Source organism: Salarias fasciatus, chromosome 6, assembly GCF_902148845.1.
Source record: "Salarias fasciatus chromosome 6, fSalaFa1.1, whole genome shotgun sequence".
NCBI classification, from domain to species: Eukaryota; Metazoa; Chordata; class Actinopteri; order Blenniiformes; family Blenniidae; genus Salarias; species Salarias fasciatus.
In genome coordinates, this window is record NC_043750.1 from 32,228,930 (window position 1) to 32,245,274 (window position 16,345).

The 16,345-nt window shown below is 42.5% G+C and overlaps 1 protein-coding gene across 3 annotated transcripts in view; it reads right to left on the reverse strand.

The window, feature by feature from the left end:
* The window catches only part of rims1b (regulating synaptic membrane exocytosis 1b), a 67,567-nt gene that overhangs the window by 40,654 nt on the left and 10,568 nt on the right, over positions 1-16,345 (reverse strand). For all 3 annotated transcript variants that reach the window (XM_030095067.1, XM_030095070.1, XM_030095069.1), the window contains exons 2-4: positions 9,759-9,972; positions 5,907-5,918; positions 5,556-5,576 (exon numbers count right to left, since the gene is read on the reverse strand). In XM_030095067.1, the coding sequence (XP_029950927.1) occupies positions 5,556-5,576; positions 5,907-5,918; positions 9,759-9,972 (247 nt within the window). The remainder of the gene's footprint in view (positions 1-5,555; positions 5,577-5,906; positions 5,919-9,758; positions 9,973-16,345) is intronic.

Below are 16,345 nucleotides of genomic sequence, written 5' to 3' on the forward strand. Positions count from 1 at the left end.
GTTATCTAATAACACGCCTCTGTGCTTGTGTTGCATGCATCTGCAACACGGGAGGCTGGGAACCACTGAAGAAGCTATAGGACACATATGAACACACACACACACACACACACACACACAGATATAATATATATAATCCTTCACTGGAGTGATTGCACTTTATATTCCTGGATAGCCTGAAAGATACTGGAGTGGGGAATTAAGCGTGTCATTGTGTTTATGTACATGAAATAGGGAAAAGCCTCACATGGTGGTGTGTGTGTGTGTGTGTCTGTGTGTGTTTGTGAGCATTAGTGTACATGCATGTAGGACATCTCTGAAACCTCCAAGCGGAGTGCAGAGTGCAGTGTGGGCGAGTGCCTGTAGGCGAGGTGTGTGTGTGTGTGTGTGTGTGTGTGTGTGTGTGTGTGTGTGTGTTAGTGTGTGTGTGTGTGTGTGCTTGCATGTGTAATAAGCAGTATTTCTGTCGTGTAATAATGTCAACCTCCTCCTGCCTAAAAATGTGCTTCTCCATGGAAACCAAATCACAGCTTAGAGCCAGTGAGAGAGATGGATACAAATGTGTGTGTGTGTGTGTGTGTGTGTGTGTGTGTGTGTGTGTGTGTGTGTGTGTGTGTGTGTGTCTTATTCACACAAGGGAACACATTCTGGGGACTTGCAGAGAACTTGGAGTGAGTCTGCAGGAACGGAATGTAAGTCAAAGCCAAGAAAGTCCCTGAAAAACATGAAAACCAGCACGTGTGTGGAATACGTTCTCGCTTTCCTGTAGCTGTGGGGACACTTGACCCTCGGAGTCGACTGCTACTATCGGGACAAACACTGAGATCCATTATTCAAGATGCATACACGTGTTACTGTTAACTGTGGAGCTGACAGTTAAGGTATTTTAGGACTGTGAGTCACACTTTTTTAACTGTTTGGTTGCTGATATGATTTAGATTAAAAGTGACTTGAAATCAGTATACAGCAGTACATGTATGTGACCACTGGATGTCCCTGTATGACCACTGAATGCTGCTACAGAAAAACCTCTGTTATGGCTGTATTCAACTGACAGAGCAAGAAAAATGTCTCCAACACTCAAAAACCTACACAGCAGAATTTAAAGTAAAAATCATAAAATGTGCACGAAAACAGAAGCAATGCAGCAGAGAGAGTTCAGAGTGTGTGAGGAAATTGTGAGTGTGTGTACTTGTGTACTTTTGTTCAGCTCCTCAGTTTATTTCTTTCTATTTCCAACCTTCTTTTTCATTTCCTCATCTCATCTGGTTCCTTTCCTCTACTTCTTTCTAAATGTCATCTTCTTCTCTCTCTTGCTGAGATTTTTTCTCCTCCTCCTTTCATTTCCTCTCATCTCTCCTCCCCTTTGGCTGACATACCTGGCTGACTTGACAAATGAAGACAACACACACCTGCTACTCATACACTTCCAACCCCCCTCCTCACGTCTTTAGTTTGTCCATGTGCTGCCTGTGTGTTGAGGGCTTTTTGTCAGAAGGGCTCGTTTCGGCCTGAGTTGTGTCAGCTTTGTCCTTAAACAGGCAGAAAATATGAGAGCACACAAACGCCGGGTGTATACTGGATGTTAAATCCTGCTCTCAGCATGATGCAGTATATCAGCTCTGAAGCGTGGAGACGAAGCAGAGCGGCTGCAGCTGTGAATCTACGCCACTTCGTCATCGCTGATCGCAGCACCACGGCCGTGACTTCTCACTGCTCATCACGTCTCATGACTACGCATGAGGGAAAACATAAAATATGATTAAAGATCAAACTAAAATGTTTGACTCTTTCCTCATAAATACAACCACCTTCCCCTGTAGCGGCCCTGTTGTCAGGATTGATCTGCACCACAGTGAGGGTGGAGCTCCGCCAACTCTCTGCTGGGGGAGTTGACCTGATTCAGCTCCAGAGATTCAAATATGAAATGACCAGGTACATCCTAGAAGTCACTGTCAGTGCCCTAAAGTCGTGTCTTATTGTAATGACTCTGCCATTACTGGGAGCAAATGATTATGAATATGAAATAATGAAGTTACAAAGTAACGATAGGCGCTGCTGATATTCAAGAAACTGGATGAGTTGCAGAGCTGCTGTCTCTGTTTCTCACAGTTCGTTCCCTTTGGTGTCTGAATATGCTTCTTCTGCTATTTATTTAATGCAGACAGAGAAGTAGATAGATAGATAGATAGATAGATAGATAGATAGATAATTATATATATATATGGATAGATAGATAGACATATTTTATCTTGAGATTTTTTTTCACCTCATTTTACCAACCATGAACGGAAGTTTTTCTTATAAAATGTTCTTTTTGAAGGTTTTTTTAATTCCTCTCACTCTCATTTTGGATAATATGCCTTGCCTGGCCTTTCAATTCCCATTTCTTCACATTACTGTAGTTTCTTGATTTATTATCAATTTATCTAGAAGTACTTTACCAATGGAAACCAGAACCAGTCAAACAGGTCCTGTTATATATATAAAATTTAACCTTTATTCTGTGTGTGTTTTTTTTTATTTGTGGAGAATTTTGATTTGGGATTAATAGTATATTTCCATTCTATTCTAAACATGTTCCATCAGCCCAATTTGTCATCATCCTGTTTAACATCAAATTCCAGTGTGCTGTTGGTGAAGCTGAAAGAAAGAGAGGAGTGAAGTGGAGACGAGCAGACGAGGAGAAGGACGAGCTGGGGAGGGTTAACCATCACTCTGAGAAACAGGACCGAGATTATGCAGAGCGTCCTCGCTTCCGGTGATAAAGTGCTGCGTCAGCGACATGTGCTAAGTGAATGAGACCGTGTGTGTGTGTGTGTGTGTGTGTGTGTGTGTGTGTGTGTGTGTGTGTGTGCGCGTCCACTGGGAGGCAGTGCTCGTCTACACAGCAGACTGACTGACTGTCAGCGGTTCGTTCTGGCCGTAACAAACTCAAACATTAATAAGCTACAGCTGGAAGTAAAAGTCATCTCTTCCATATCTACTAAAAAAAAAAAAAAAAAAAAAAAGCCACATAAAGATTATCTCTTCCACCACAGCTCCACTCCGACCAGGACACTTCACTCTCAGTCTGTGAACCCCACCTCGATCCTTCAGAACTGAACTGACAGGACTCTTGAAGACATTAAGTTAGACCTGGACTTCTAAAACTTGTCTCATTATTCTTTATGTCAAAAGAGTCTTTCTATCAGACTTTACACTCGATTACATTAGATTATATTTTCAAACCAGACACAGATCTCTTAGAACATTTGGATACTTGTTTATTTACTTTACTTGACCTCTTTAAATGTTTACAGATGGAGATTTTATAATATCCACCAATTTAAATGTATCTTTATTTAGAATCAATCATCTTTTTGAAATTCATTTTGGTACTTCTAAATTGAACATTTATATCTTACTGTATTGTTTGAGGACATTCATTTTTAAATCCCTGACAGATTCTAAAATCTTTGGCCAATTTTGAGAAGATCTGGGGAAACTACCTCTTATTTAAATTCACGATCACTCACACTTTCCCAAACCCTTGAACATTCTTCCCTTTTCCAAACTCTGAGCGAGATCACGTCTTCTTTACCTCTCCCATAATCTAGATCTATTAAGTTCTACAACCTTTCATGTATTCTAGAAAGACCAAAATTTCTGGAACTGTCACATTTTCCAGAACTGACCAGCAATAAAACCTTTGACAAATTCACAAACTGTTCCATGATCAAACTATTTGGAGTTAAATCTCTGTAAATTCAACAGTATTCCACACCTTTTATAAATTACAAAGCTGGTAAGTGATAGAAGCTTTTCACAAATTCAAGAACTCTCACATATTATAGCAGTTCCACATGATATAGAATCAACATTTTTTAGAACCTTCTATACATTTTAGAACCTCTGAGATGTTATTGAACTTATGTATATATTCTAGAAGATCTTTGACAAATTCTAAAACTGACAAATTATGTAACCCTTTGTATAACTCACATCTTCCACAACTGACACATTATAGGAGCTTTTCAAAATCCAAGAGCACTCAAAAAATCAAAAACAAATCTTACGTTGGAGATTTCCAGGGGTTTCCACCTCATTTTTCAACCTCTCTGTATTCTGTTGACTTTTATCAAGTCATCAGTGAGTTTTGAGGAAATCTAAGAGTTCTGGTCAAAAAACAGCAGATCCAGACCCTTCAAGCAAATCAACTTTTCAAGCTGTTTCAGAAAAAAAGAGACACAGCCTTGTCTCCACCAGATGGTCGAACAGCATGAAGCTTCAGATAAATAGTTTAGATTTTCTCAACAATGCAAACAAACAAACAAAAAAAACAAACAATTAAGATGAAACAATATGAACTTCTTCACTGATCATGAGTGCGTTTGTACATCTTTACTTTTCCCAACAGCATTCCAAAAAGATGGCTGTACAATACTGATATCCAATTAAGGCTGTACTTAAAATGTCAATATTAACTCAGTTAGCGCTAACTAGCTAACCATAGACTCATGAGGGACTTCAAAAACAACGCTGACTTCTGACCTTTTGATGTATACTGCTATTTTCACAGCTGTTATTGACATTAAAGAAAAATACATCTCAGTTTATTTAACCAATAACGCTTGATTCAGCTCCGTTAAGTGCAGACATGTTTAAAAAGCAGCTTAGTGACGTCTGCATGTTGCTAGCATATCTCAGTGGTTTTGTTGCTGCTTCTTCTTGCTGTCATTGGATCATAAAGTCGTTTCTTTCAAGAAAAGCTAGCATCAATATTATAAAGCATCTTCCTCCCACCAACTGACGTAACTTCAGCCAACCTCCAGATTAAAGTGATTGAGACCTGTCTGTTTTATCGTCTAAGACAACAAATGTTCTGAGGTTTGGTGTGGAACAAATCTACCAGGTGCGAATACAAACTGGGCCTGAACCCGACGGTCCTCTGCAGGAACAACACACCAGCGACATTTCACAGAGACGAAGCACCAAAGTAATGTGGCAAGTGGAACGAAGTGGAACACACACATATAGATAGAGATTCATATAACCTCCCGTCTCCCTATGGCACGGCTGGTCTGAAAACACACAGGCAGGGAAAGCATGCACAGGCATGAGTGTGTATTCACTGAGCATTGAGCATTCAGGTTCCACTTCTGTAGGGAAGAATCGTCTCTCAGCAACATGCCAGCTGGAAATCCAATCACAGAAAACCCACTTTAGCTTCTTTTAAAAAAAATGTTTTTACATCTAATGTCACACCCCTCCCAGCACAGCCATGCCTACAGCCATAGGAAGAGGGGGTCCGGATCAGGAGGGTCGTACGCCCCCTGCAGGACAGTCTACGATACGGCTCATGCTTGTTCCGCCCGACTGTTGATTTTCAGGGTCTGCATTCATTCCCAGAATGATTCCTCCACAATGAGGGGAAAACTGCCGTTGGGTCTGACTTCCTGTGAATGAGCACAGACCCCAGAGGTCGGAGGTGGTGGTGGGGGGTGTGTGTGTGAGGGGAGGGTAAAGGACACTTGTGACCCATGCAGAGAAATCCATCACCCAGCAGGCCTTACCCTGTCCTTCACTATGAGACACTTTGCAAAGGGAGGAGACAGACAGTGGACACAGAGTTAGTCAGAGCCTGCTGAGGACTCCACACTTCAGGGGTCTCCGCCCCACACAGAACATCACTGCATCAGGGACCGCCTCTGCTCAGGTAGGTCGCCCACCCATCACTGGATCTGTGCAAAACCTGGCTTGTGGTTCGGATCATTTCCAAACTTTCAGCTGTGAAATCACAGGTCAGGCGAACTGAAAAGATCCAAATGGCTCGGTCGGAGCTGAGCTCCAGATGTGAACACAGCCAGGTTTTACACAAGAAGGACACGAGCACAGCACACAGAGAACACAAAAAAGATGCTAACCACTTTGTCCTCCTTTGTGGCATGCAGTCCAGGTAGCAGTGGGAGCACAGCGAGGAGGGAGGAGGAGGAGGAGGAGGAGGAGGAAGAGGAGGAGGAGGAGGAGAGCAGGTGGTGCAGGTATGAAGAAGAGGTGCAGAGAATGGGAGCGTGAGGAGGAAAAAAGAGGAAAAGAGGACGTGATGCAAACATTTGTTAGTTACATTGTGCAGTTACACATTTTATTCATAGTCAGTGACAGCAGGATGCAGATGCAACCAATAATCTCGCAGTTCTCACCAGTTTAAATGCGGTAAAGTCACTAAACTGCCAATAATAAAACAAAATTCTGACAAAATGTTCAAGTGATTGAAGGTTTTACATCGTTTCCTCAATACATAAATATAATGTTTGCCATCCGCTATATCTTCTTTTTTTGTTTAAGAGAAAACGCTACAAAAACTTCAATACTTTATTATGCATTTGGCAAAATGGTTTATGACACTATTTGGCGAGTTATTCTATTACTGGCTTTATCACATTTGAAATGGTTCAAACTGTGACGTGATTGGTTGCTGATGTGTGAGGCTGTGGCCACATGCACCACCCAGATCGCACCTGTCGCAACACGGAGCAACATGGAGCTCATTCACACACACACACACACACACACACACACACACACACACACACACACACACACACACACACACACACACACAGTGATAGAAAAATGCTGACAAGCTCAGTGGTTTGAAAAAATTAGGAGGGAAAAGTGATATTTTCTAATGTGGAGGCTTTTCTGTGGTACTGTAGCATTATTCCGTTGTCACACGATGACATCTAGTGGTCACAGATGGTATGCACCACTTTATTATTAAAGGATGAGTACAAGGATTAGTTACTTGCCGTGACTGAGTACTTATTCCAAACTGCTGGGTCAAATGTCACTGTTGCTGGTTTTGTAGCAACCAGCTCCACTTTGAACAAAAGATTAAGTTTTGAAGAGTATGATGTTATACCAGAGAATCAATGTTCTTTAGGCGAAGTGAAAAAGTCAGAGCAATCACAACACACATTTATAAAATATGAGAATCAAACCAAGGTCGACCTGAAAAAAACTCCAATCTAGTCAAGGAAACGATGAAGCAAATTGTAAAAAAATTGTAAAGAAGCCATCACTTTTTTTTTAACACACTTCCCTTAAGACTAGTGGATATAACAACACAGAGACATAAATTACAATGCCATAACAGTTCGCTACCTTGTTGCTAGCAGACTAACATTAGCCTCAAATCCATGCTGTCACTGTCAAACCAAAATACAATGGTTATAGAGGTTTTTTGTACATTTAACTCAATTTTGCATCAGGAAGTGTCACTAAAATTAGTACTAATTGCTTTGTTTGGCAAAATATAGACTTTTTTGAAGCCATACTTGGCGACACAACAAAGAAAAACTTTTACAAACACTTTCAAATGTCAGATTTCAAGGTGATTGTCTCTTTTTTAACCAGCCGAGTCCACTTAAAAACAAACTGAGCTTTATGTGGCTCCTGAACTAAAATATGTTTTACAGCAAAGATGTAAAATAAATAGTATTACCAACCAGTGTAACTCAAATGAGGATTTTTTTTTCTCTGTTTCAGGACACATTTTTTTTAACAGAACTTTCTGTGTGGTAATAAACTACCGCCAGATTGATCAGTAACTGGCTAGCCTTGGCCTTCACCATCCTGCAGACTGAATATATGTAAAACACACAGACGCTGCAGAGCGCGCTAGCTGAACAGAGAAGTCCGGTTCCTGTTTCCAAACAGTTTTAGAATCAGTCTCTGGAGTTCTGAAGGTGTTCCTCTCACAGATCTGCTGCTTCTTCTGCAGCTACCGTGGTTATTCTCCGCTCTGCTTCCACCTGCTCCTCCCACAGAGACTCGTCGTCGCTGCATCCGAACCCTTCCAAACCTTTAAACAGCTCCTGAACAACAACCTGCATCAACTGCAGCTGCTTCTCCTCCCAGACATCATCAGCAGGTCACTGTTCACACCTGATGTGTCTGTGGATAACACCCAGAGTACACTATAAATATATATGCATATAGGTATTTTGTAATAATCCATGTTATGATGTCAACCGAAGCTGCTTGAAATCAATAAATACATGTAAAAAAAAAACAAACAAAAAAAAAAACAATAAACCTCCCTGTCTTCAATATGACTTCCAACATTCAGTATGCTAAAATTTGACTTTGCATCTTGTCTTGACGTTAAATCCCACATTAAAGCATCAATTATTCAAAATGCGATTACTGGTTGATGTTATTTGGGGCACTTCAAATAATTGCGCTGCTTTATGAGTTTTATTTATAGATCATGTTAGCCTGGTAGCTCCGGTTTCATGTCGCTGCCTGCCTGCTGCTGAAGGAATATTAACGGTTTTATACGATCTTCATCCCTCCTCCCGCACGCCTGTGCTGCCGGCGCGCGTCCAGGCCCAGCTGGGCCGGCCGGATCCCGAGCAGATTGAGGGCCAGCAGGCCGAGGGTGGAGGGGCCCGTCCTCAGGTGAGGGGAGCGGAGGGAGGGCCCCTCTCCTGGGCTGGAGGGGAGCCCAGAGTACGGTCGGCCGGAGGAGGGCCGGGGATTAAAATAGCAACAGAAGGGTTTATGTTTGGAAGATGCACAGAACCAACCAGGACCTGATTTTTGGTTATCACAAAGCTTCAGGTTTCATCAACAGTTTTATAATCACGAGTACGCTATGCAAAGTGTCGAAAGCTAATTAAAGTATTAAAAAAAAAAAAAAATGTTGAGCAACACGTTTGTTTCTGCTCAGTGGATTTGCATGAACTAATTGAAATATGTTGTTATGTTAAAAAGCTTATATGTGGCATGTTATTTATGCATTTTTGTTTGCCAACCTACATTATGATAATTAGGAGACGTGACCATTAAAGCTAACATGCTAATAGTTAGCAACAATTGATATTTACTGTGAAGACTTGTAGAAGAATAAAAGTTAATTTTAGCATGCTAACATTTAGCAGTGTCTTTGTGTTCTCTGTATATATTTGTTAAATTTAGTTAACTAATTAAATACAGTGATGCTGGTGTGTTCATGTTTCTATTTTTGTTCTCAGATCATTAGCAGAAGGTAACAGACGATAGCAACTGAAAACACTGCACATGTTTTAAAATCATAAGCTTTGGTTGAATCAGAGGTGTCACTCCTTTTTGGTGGAATCTTTAATTTGAAGTGCGTTTTAAGAGGGACACATTACAAACTGCGGCCCCTTTATTACCAGGACTGCACTCGGATCTGAACCGTTTCTTCTTTCATGTTTTCCTCACTTTCTGTTCCCTCCTTGCTTGCAGAGGAGCTGGAGTTTCCAGGGTAATGTGAGAACACGGACGGCGGACCGGGTGTGCTGTCACGTCGGACTGAGCTTCAGTTTCACACCGGGACTCGACAGATACAGACAAAGCCACTCCTCCAATACACTTTGTTTGCACCAAAGTGTGACCAGGAAGCACAAGAAAAGCAGACGGAAACAGACAGACAGAAGCAGAAGGAAAGACTACATTGTCCACACCAGTGGTTCCCAACCTGGGGTCCGGGACCCTCTTGGAGCAATACCAGATAAGAGGGGGGTCGGAGGCTTTGTCTGAGCAGAACAAGACACTTTCTAGAAAATCAAGTAGACTGAGGAATCTGTCTTTGGTTTTAGCAAATCAGCGATCAAACAATCTTAACGTCTCCAGGTAGCAGAGGTTGGGAACCACCAATCTCCAGCAGGAATGAGGTGAATGTGAGCAGAGGAGAAGAAGAAAAAAAAACAAACTAAGAAATCAGGGAGTCTGAAGACGGAGCTTCTTACATTGTTGGAGCGCAGAGAGACCCGCCCCCCACAGCGGGCGCAGAACTTGGTCTGGCAGTACGAGCAGACGTGGCCGCAGCCGTCGGCGAACTTGGTCTTGCGGCAGATGCCGCAGGTGGGCGCGTCGTCCTTCTGCTGCGTCTGCTGGCGCCGCGTCTCGGCCCCGATACGACGCACTTCCTGTTTGTAGCTCTCAAACTGCTGGTGCAGCGTTCTGGGAAGAGAGGAAGAGGAGGTTATTATTATCAGGACAGAAATGTTTCAAACTTTCATGAACGTAAATCCATTTGGAAAGATCTTGGAGCGACACACCTGCAGCAACACAATGGTCTGAATAATTGCTTCATGGAGAAATCCTGCAGAAACACAACGCTTTTAAAGTAAATCAACTGTCAATTAAAGCCCCAAATGAAAGAAAAAAGAAATGCTCATACAACCAATCTAATTGGCTTTGCAGCTCAAAGTCAATAACTGAGCACAGCATTAGCTTAGCATGGCTCACATGCCTGAGACCAGGACTGATGTGACACAGATGTAATGTGACTGAAACATGATTCCTCACCAACAGCATTTGAGTGAATGTGATAAACAATCTGAAGCTGAAGGAACAGATTTTCATTTACACAATGGCGTTTTCGATGACAGTAAACCTTTGTTCCATTTTGAAGGTTTGTTTACGGCACAACAAAGTTTTTAAGTCTCTGAAAACCTCTTCTAGAGTGCAACATTTCCCTAAATTGTCCATGCAAACAGACAAAAACACCTTGCTACTTCAGCAGTCATTCTTTCTGGACACATGAGAAGATGGACAACAGCAACAATGGAGGAATCCAGAGTAAACTTAACAAAGTGTAAACTAACTATAATTTACTATAACGTCATCTGCATACATGGAGAGGCCTGCTGATTGCTTAAACACTGATACTGACACAGTGACATGTGCTGCTGGAAACCATGGAAAAACAAATTCTCATTGTAATATCAATTCCAACATGGAGATGAAATTCTGTAAACAGTCGCAGTTCCATGGTTCAATCCTGCAACGACCTGCACGCAGGCCTGAAATCAACCTATCACACACTTGATCGAGTCTTTACTGTCGGAAAAATCACTCTTAATTTCCCAGATTTCCATGTTAATTTTCTCCATCACGTGGAAACTATTTAAGGAGCAAAATGTCCAGAGTGAGTTCCAGTTCTCATCCTACAAATGCTTGTTCGTTACAAAATGTGGCACCATTCCAAAGACAAATCATGATTTACCATGGTATCAGATTTATACCAGGAAGCTTTTTTCGCAACAACGAAACATGAATTTTCCTGAATTTTTTAGATAACGTCATGAAAACAGAAGAAAAGAATTAAAGATCAATTACTTAACACTTCACCACTTCATAATATAGCACTCATTCATGTATTGATGCTATGAAGATTAAATGATTAAAATAAATGGGATTCCAGTTTTAAATTTCAAAGCATCAAAGATAAAATTGACCATTTTGAAATTATCTTGAACCTATTAAGTTAAAAAAAAATACAAGAAGACGCTGGCTGAGAGGAAATGCAACACTTCACAGGTAAGAAGCCAAACACAAGAATCTTCACTATGACTCTTTACAATATCAACAATATTCCAAAAACTATCAGGAAGTAGAGAAATAAGAGATAACTTCTGTTTCCCTCTGATCACCTGGGTCTGTTGGAAGCAGACACGTCTCCATCCTCATGTGCTGAAAAGAGAACGGGCCGTAAACAGACCGTCTGATCTGAAGTCAGGAGGCTCTTCTGATACGAACATCCAAACAGATATTGATCCTCCATCCTGACCCATCTGAAGTCCACAAGCCTCAACAAGGTCCTGAAACTCTACAATCTTCTTCACCCGAGTAAACAGCTACCGGCCGAAAACAGAGAGAGAGAAGAAGGACTGTCGAAGCGGCAGACTGTCAGTGTGCAGTCAGGACAGCAGGGAGGAGACTGACGCTTCCAATCTCAGCCAATCAGAGGAGGGCGTGCAGTGCTGAATGGAGGCTGGTGATGAATCCATTAATATGGAAAAACTTTCACATCAATATTTAACTCTCTCACCAGAACTTCAAGCACCTTCAAATTCTGTAAAATGTTGTGTATGTTATGGTCAGCAATTTGTATGTAGTATTTGAGTACAGTGAATGTTTTCAAAAAGATGAGTTATATTGCGTGAAATAAAAGCAAGTTATTACTTGGATATGTTTGTCTCGGGTTAAGTCTGTTGAAAAACAATCAAATAGCTGTACTATTGTAGAGCTGCTGGGAATCATATTACTATACATGCAGAGAAAAGCTTACATCAGTTCATGGGAGGAAGATGCTCTATAATCAGGAAAGAAACAGATTTCTGAAGTAATAATGACGAGAGGAATAAACAAAACAGCTTAGATGATCCACTGAGTTTCAGAGTTTTTGATAGTTTTAGAATGTCTGATATCAGGGATAATGGACAATTAACAAAAAAGTACAATATATCAACATTAGAAAATTGGATATTGAAAAAGGCTGCATCGTTTATATAACTTGTTGCATTAAAATATTACTTTTGAGAATTGCTGTTTTCCTGCGGCCTGTCTCTCACTCTGAAGCAAGCTGTACTCACTGAGTTTGACAAAACTGGCTTTACTGTGTTTGTTTTTTTAAATGCATGCCACTTATTTTCACCCTTTCTCAGGGGAATTCACATGTTCATTTTGTGCAGCTGGTTAACAAAAGTCTCTGTGTTGCAGTTTGTTACTTTGACCCAGAATTGTATTTGTGGTCAAACTTTATCGAGATAAAAACATAGTTCAAGTTTATATCATACATGGCCATTTTGAGAAAAAAAGTATCACAATATGAATTTTGGGCAATATCACCCAGCCTTACTGTACCTTTAAATTCATATTCCTCCTCAGATGTTTTGCATCGCTCTCTCTCAGAGTAGGACGCAACATCTCTGATGTTTCCAGTAAAACACATCTGGAAATTCACAACGTTCACATTTCCCCTTTAGATTTTTTTCTTAATTATGATGAATTGCACAGTGGGTCAAACCTGAGTCCCGTTTCAGATGGAAAAACAACATGACACCGCGGCAGCGACGTCATGCCCGTGACCCCTGACCCCCGGGACCCATCCATCCTGCCTGCAGGGGTCCAGGGGCCGAGTCGAGCCGGGTGCCATGGGAACAGCTGTCAGAGGCAGAGGGGGCACAGCCGGTCGTCATGGTAACGCAGTGGCGTCAGGCTCTGGGTGTCAGCGAGTGTCAGCGCACCAGCTGTTCCCGTTCTCATCACTCCGGTTTTCGCCCTCTCTCTTTTTTAATTCCTGGCAGACGTCGGAGCTGTGAAAGCTGCACGAGGCGGACCGACGTGCAGAAATACATCGGATTTGTCTCTGTGGCAGCTTCACATCCCAAAAAAACCACCAAACGCTCCTGACACACACACCTCACATATACCTAATACACACCTCACACACAGAGCTCAAACTGCTAAAACAGTTAAGAATAATATTTTGGCATCAATGAGTAAAACTGATAAAATGAGTAAATGACTCAAATGGCCGCGCTTAATGACAATTGACGTGAAACACACGGTTTACTTGTTCTTGTTTCAGAGAAGTTTCACATTTACACAACATGTAGTTAGCATGCTAGGCCACAAACTGGTGTTTTTGGTTGTTTTTGTAGTGAAATCACACACGGGCTCAAAGGTTTTCGTTTTCGGGGCATGTAAACAGCAACAATTATGCAAAGTGGCTTTAATGGCTGAAACAGCGAACACTACACTATACAAGTCTGAACAGTGACCTCGGTCCAAACCTTAGCATCCCACAGTGTTAGCATTTTAGTATGAACCTGTAACACACAGTGACACACACACAGACGCAGTGTGCTCCAGCCTGGAGGCCCTGCATGCAGCAGTGTGCAGCTCTATGTCGCCTCTTCACCAGTCATTGGTGTTGAGTTGTTAATTAGCACTGCTATGAACACACTGCCTGAGGACGGGGAGGGGAAAGCACTGCGAGCATGTGTGTGTGTGTGTGTGTGTGTGTGTGTCGGCCGGACTATTTCTGTCTCATCAGCTGATTCACGGCGACGCCTCGCCAGAGAGTCGTTCTCCGCTGAAGGAGGCGGAAAAGAAGCAGCTTGCATGTTTTGGCCTTCAGCGAGGAGCAGCGGGAAGCCATCACGGACCGTCCAATGAGCCCTGCCCTCTTAATTAGCCTCCTTCACTTCATTATTTTTTCCATCGAAATCACCACTTTTTACATGAAACTATGATTGAGAGTCAGTAAACTGACCAACTCAAAAAACAGTTTTTGCTCGGTCACGACAGCTGATTTCTCAGATCCAGTCAGTAAGCTAGCTCGCTTTCGGTGCCATCTCACTAATCTCTCGCTCAGGTCACATTGTTCAGAAAAAGATGCATCAACACACTGCTGTCTGTAGGGAGGAAGAAGAGGAGGAGGAGGAGGAGGAGGAGGAGGAGGAGGAGGAGGAGGAGGAGGAGGGAGAACCAGAGAAAAAAGACGAACAAAAAGAACCAAGACGGAAAGAAGCGTGGGCCAGAGACCAGCGGAGGAGCGAACACTGAAACATCCGGAGCTGCTCTATAAATACCACCGAGAAAAGGATGATGGAAGGAGGAAGAAGAGGGAGAGATGACAAACAGAAAAGATCCTCTCTGGAGGACTTAAAAACAAAGCTCATACAGTATTTTATTAGAAGAAAAAGTTATTTCAAATTGCTGAAGAGCAACAGATGGACTGGAGCCCGACACAAACACCTCCTTTGTTTCCTCGTCTGTCCGCCATGATGTTCTCTCTCTCACGCGTTTGTCTCCCTTCGCTGGCAAATGGCTAAAAAAACGACGCTAACGTCATGATGCTAACAGAAATGAAAGCTCCAGATGGCCACAGCGTGGATCTGTCTCTCAGGCAGCAGTCTGGTCCATCCGGGCTGGTTTGATGTTCGTCTGCAGCTCCTCATTCTAAACCTGTGTCACTCTCCACCGATCACAGACAAAAACTGAACCGATCATCCATTAGCATGGTAGCTTTAGCATAAACACTGCAGGCTTTTGTATTCACGCTACAGATTTTACATTCATGGTTTTGCTTTTGCATTCATTTTGCAGCTTTTGCATCAATCTTTGTAGCTTTTGTATGAATATTCTTAGGTTATTTTTTTTCCTGCAACTTCCACATTTGCATTGCTGGGCTTTATCGTTGGTGCATGTTCCTTTTGCATTTTCATTACAGCTTTTGCTCCTGTGGCTTTAGCATTAAAGTTGTGGACTTTGCAAGATAGGTTGATCTTTTTCATTGCTGTTTGCTTTCGAATAAGTGCTCAGGTTTACTGTGTCCTGTGGTTTTAGTGGCTTCGGCTTTGTTGGGTTTTGAATTGTGCATTTTTTGCACGAAAATTTAAAGATTTTTTTTAAATTAGTGCTGCAGGATTGGGCTTAGCAATGTGACCATTTGGCATGAGCATTGCAGCTACTTCTTGAAAGCTGTGACCTTTCTTGAAATGCTTAGTTTTTCTTGCACTACAGGCAGCTTGTCTGTTTCAAGGTGTTTTTAAAGCAGAACGACTTCACGTCTGGACGAAACGGGACGATGCAGGAGTCTTTGCAGACGGAGGCCTGGAGAGGTTAAATGAGCTGATGTGATGTCGTCTGCCTCATCACTTCAGTCTGTCCTCAGCCAATCACGTGCCCCGCTGCAGCCCCTCCCTCCCTGAGACGTCTATAACTCCTTTATTGAGGCATGTGAGTGTTTCGTCCATATTTATGGAGCAGAGTGCTCTTTTGGCTTGGACTCCTCAGTGTGTGTTTGTATATATGTGTGTGTGTGTGTGTGTGTGTGTGTGTGTGTGTATCACTCCATCACGCTCCTCTAACATTTCACTCTCTTCCATTTATATCCATCTCTGCATTTCCCTTGGTCGTCTTCCTGTCATACCCACGTCTCATATTTCCAGGGCTGCAGGAGGAATCCCTCCCGGTCAGAGTGGAGCAGATATTAAAAAAAAAAAAAAAGGTCTCTCCCACTCTGATGTGTTTGGCTGACTTGTGCTCTGCTTAAACACAGAAATCACATGTAGCCATGCGACCTCTGACCCCTCACAGCCTGCCCACTGACGTTTAAGCCCCCACTAGTTGCCGGAGTGTATGTGGAGTAATTATGGGCACATCTTCTAATCCCCTCCCTCTGTCCCCGCAGCCGCTCCTCTTTTCCTTCAGGATTTCCTGCATCATCCACCTCCAGGCTGCAGATTAGTGGAGACATTTTCTCCCTCATTGTGAGTTTCGACTTGCAGACACGCAGAGGTGTAGCCGCTGTAAATCCAAGCGCCTGCACCTGAGGGGCGGGGCTCTGAGGGATCAGCGGTGGGTGTGGTCACTAATGCAGGATCGCTTAATGCAAGGGGGCCGGAAATCTTTTAAACTGTCTCTCCTCTTACCCGAGCACTGACAATGAAGTTTTTATGTCCGACTCTATTTGTCGCACACAGAGAGCACAGAGCCGGATTAGAAAACAACTCGAGCCTCGACCGTGTGTCAGAAAATA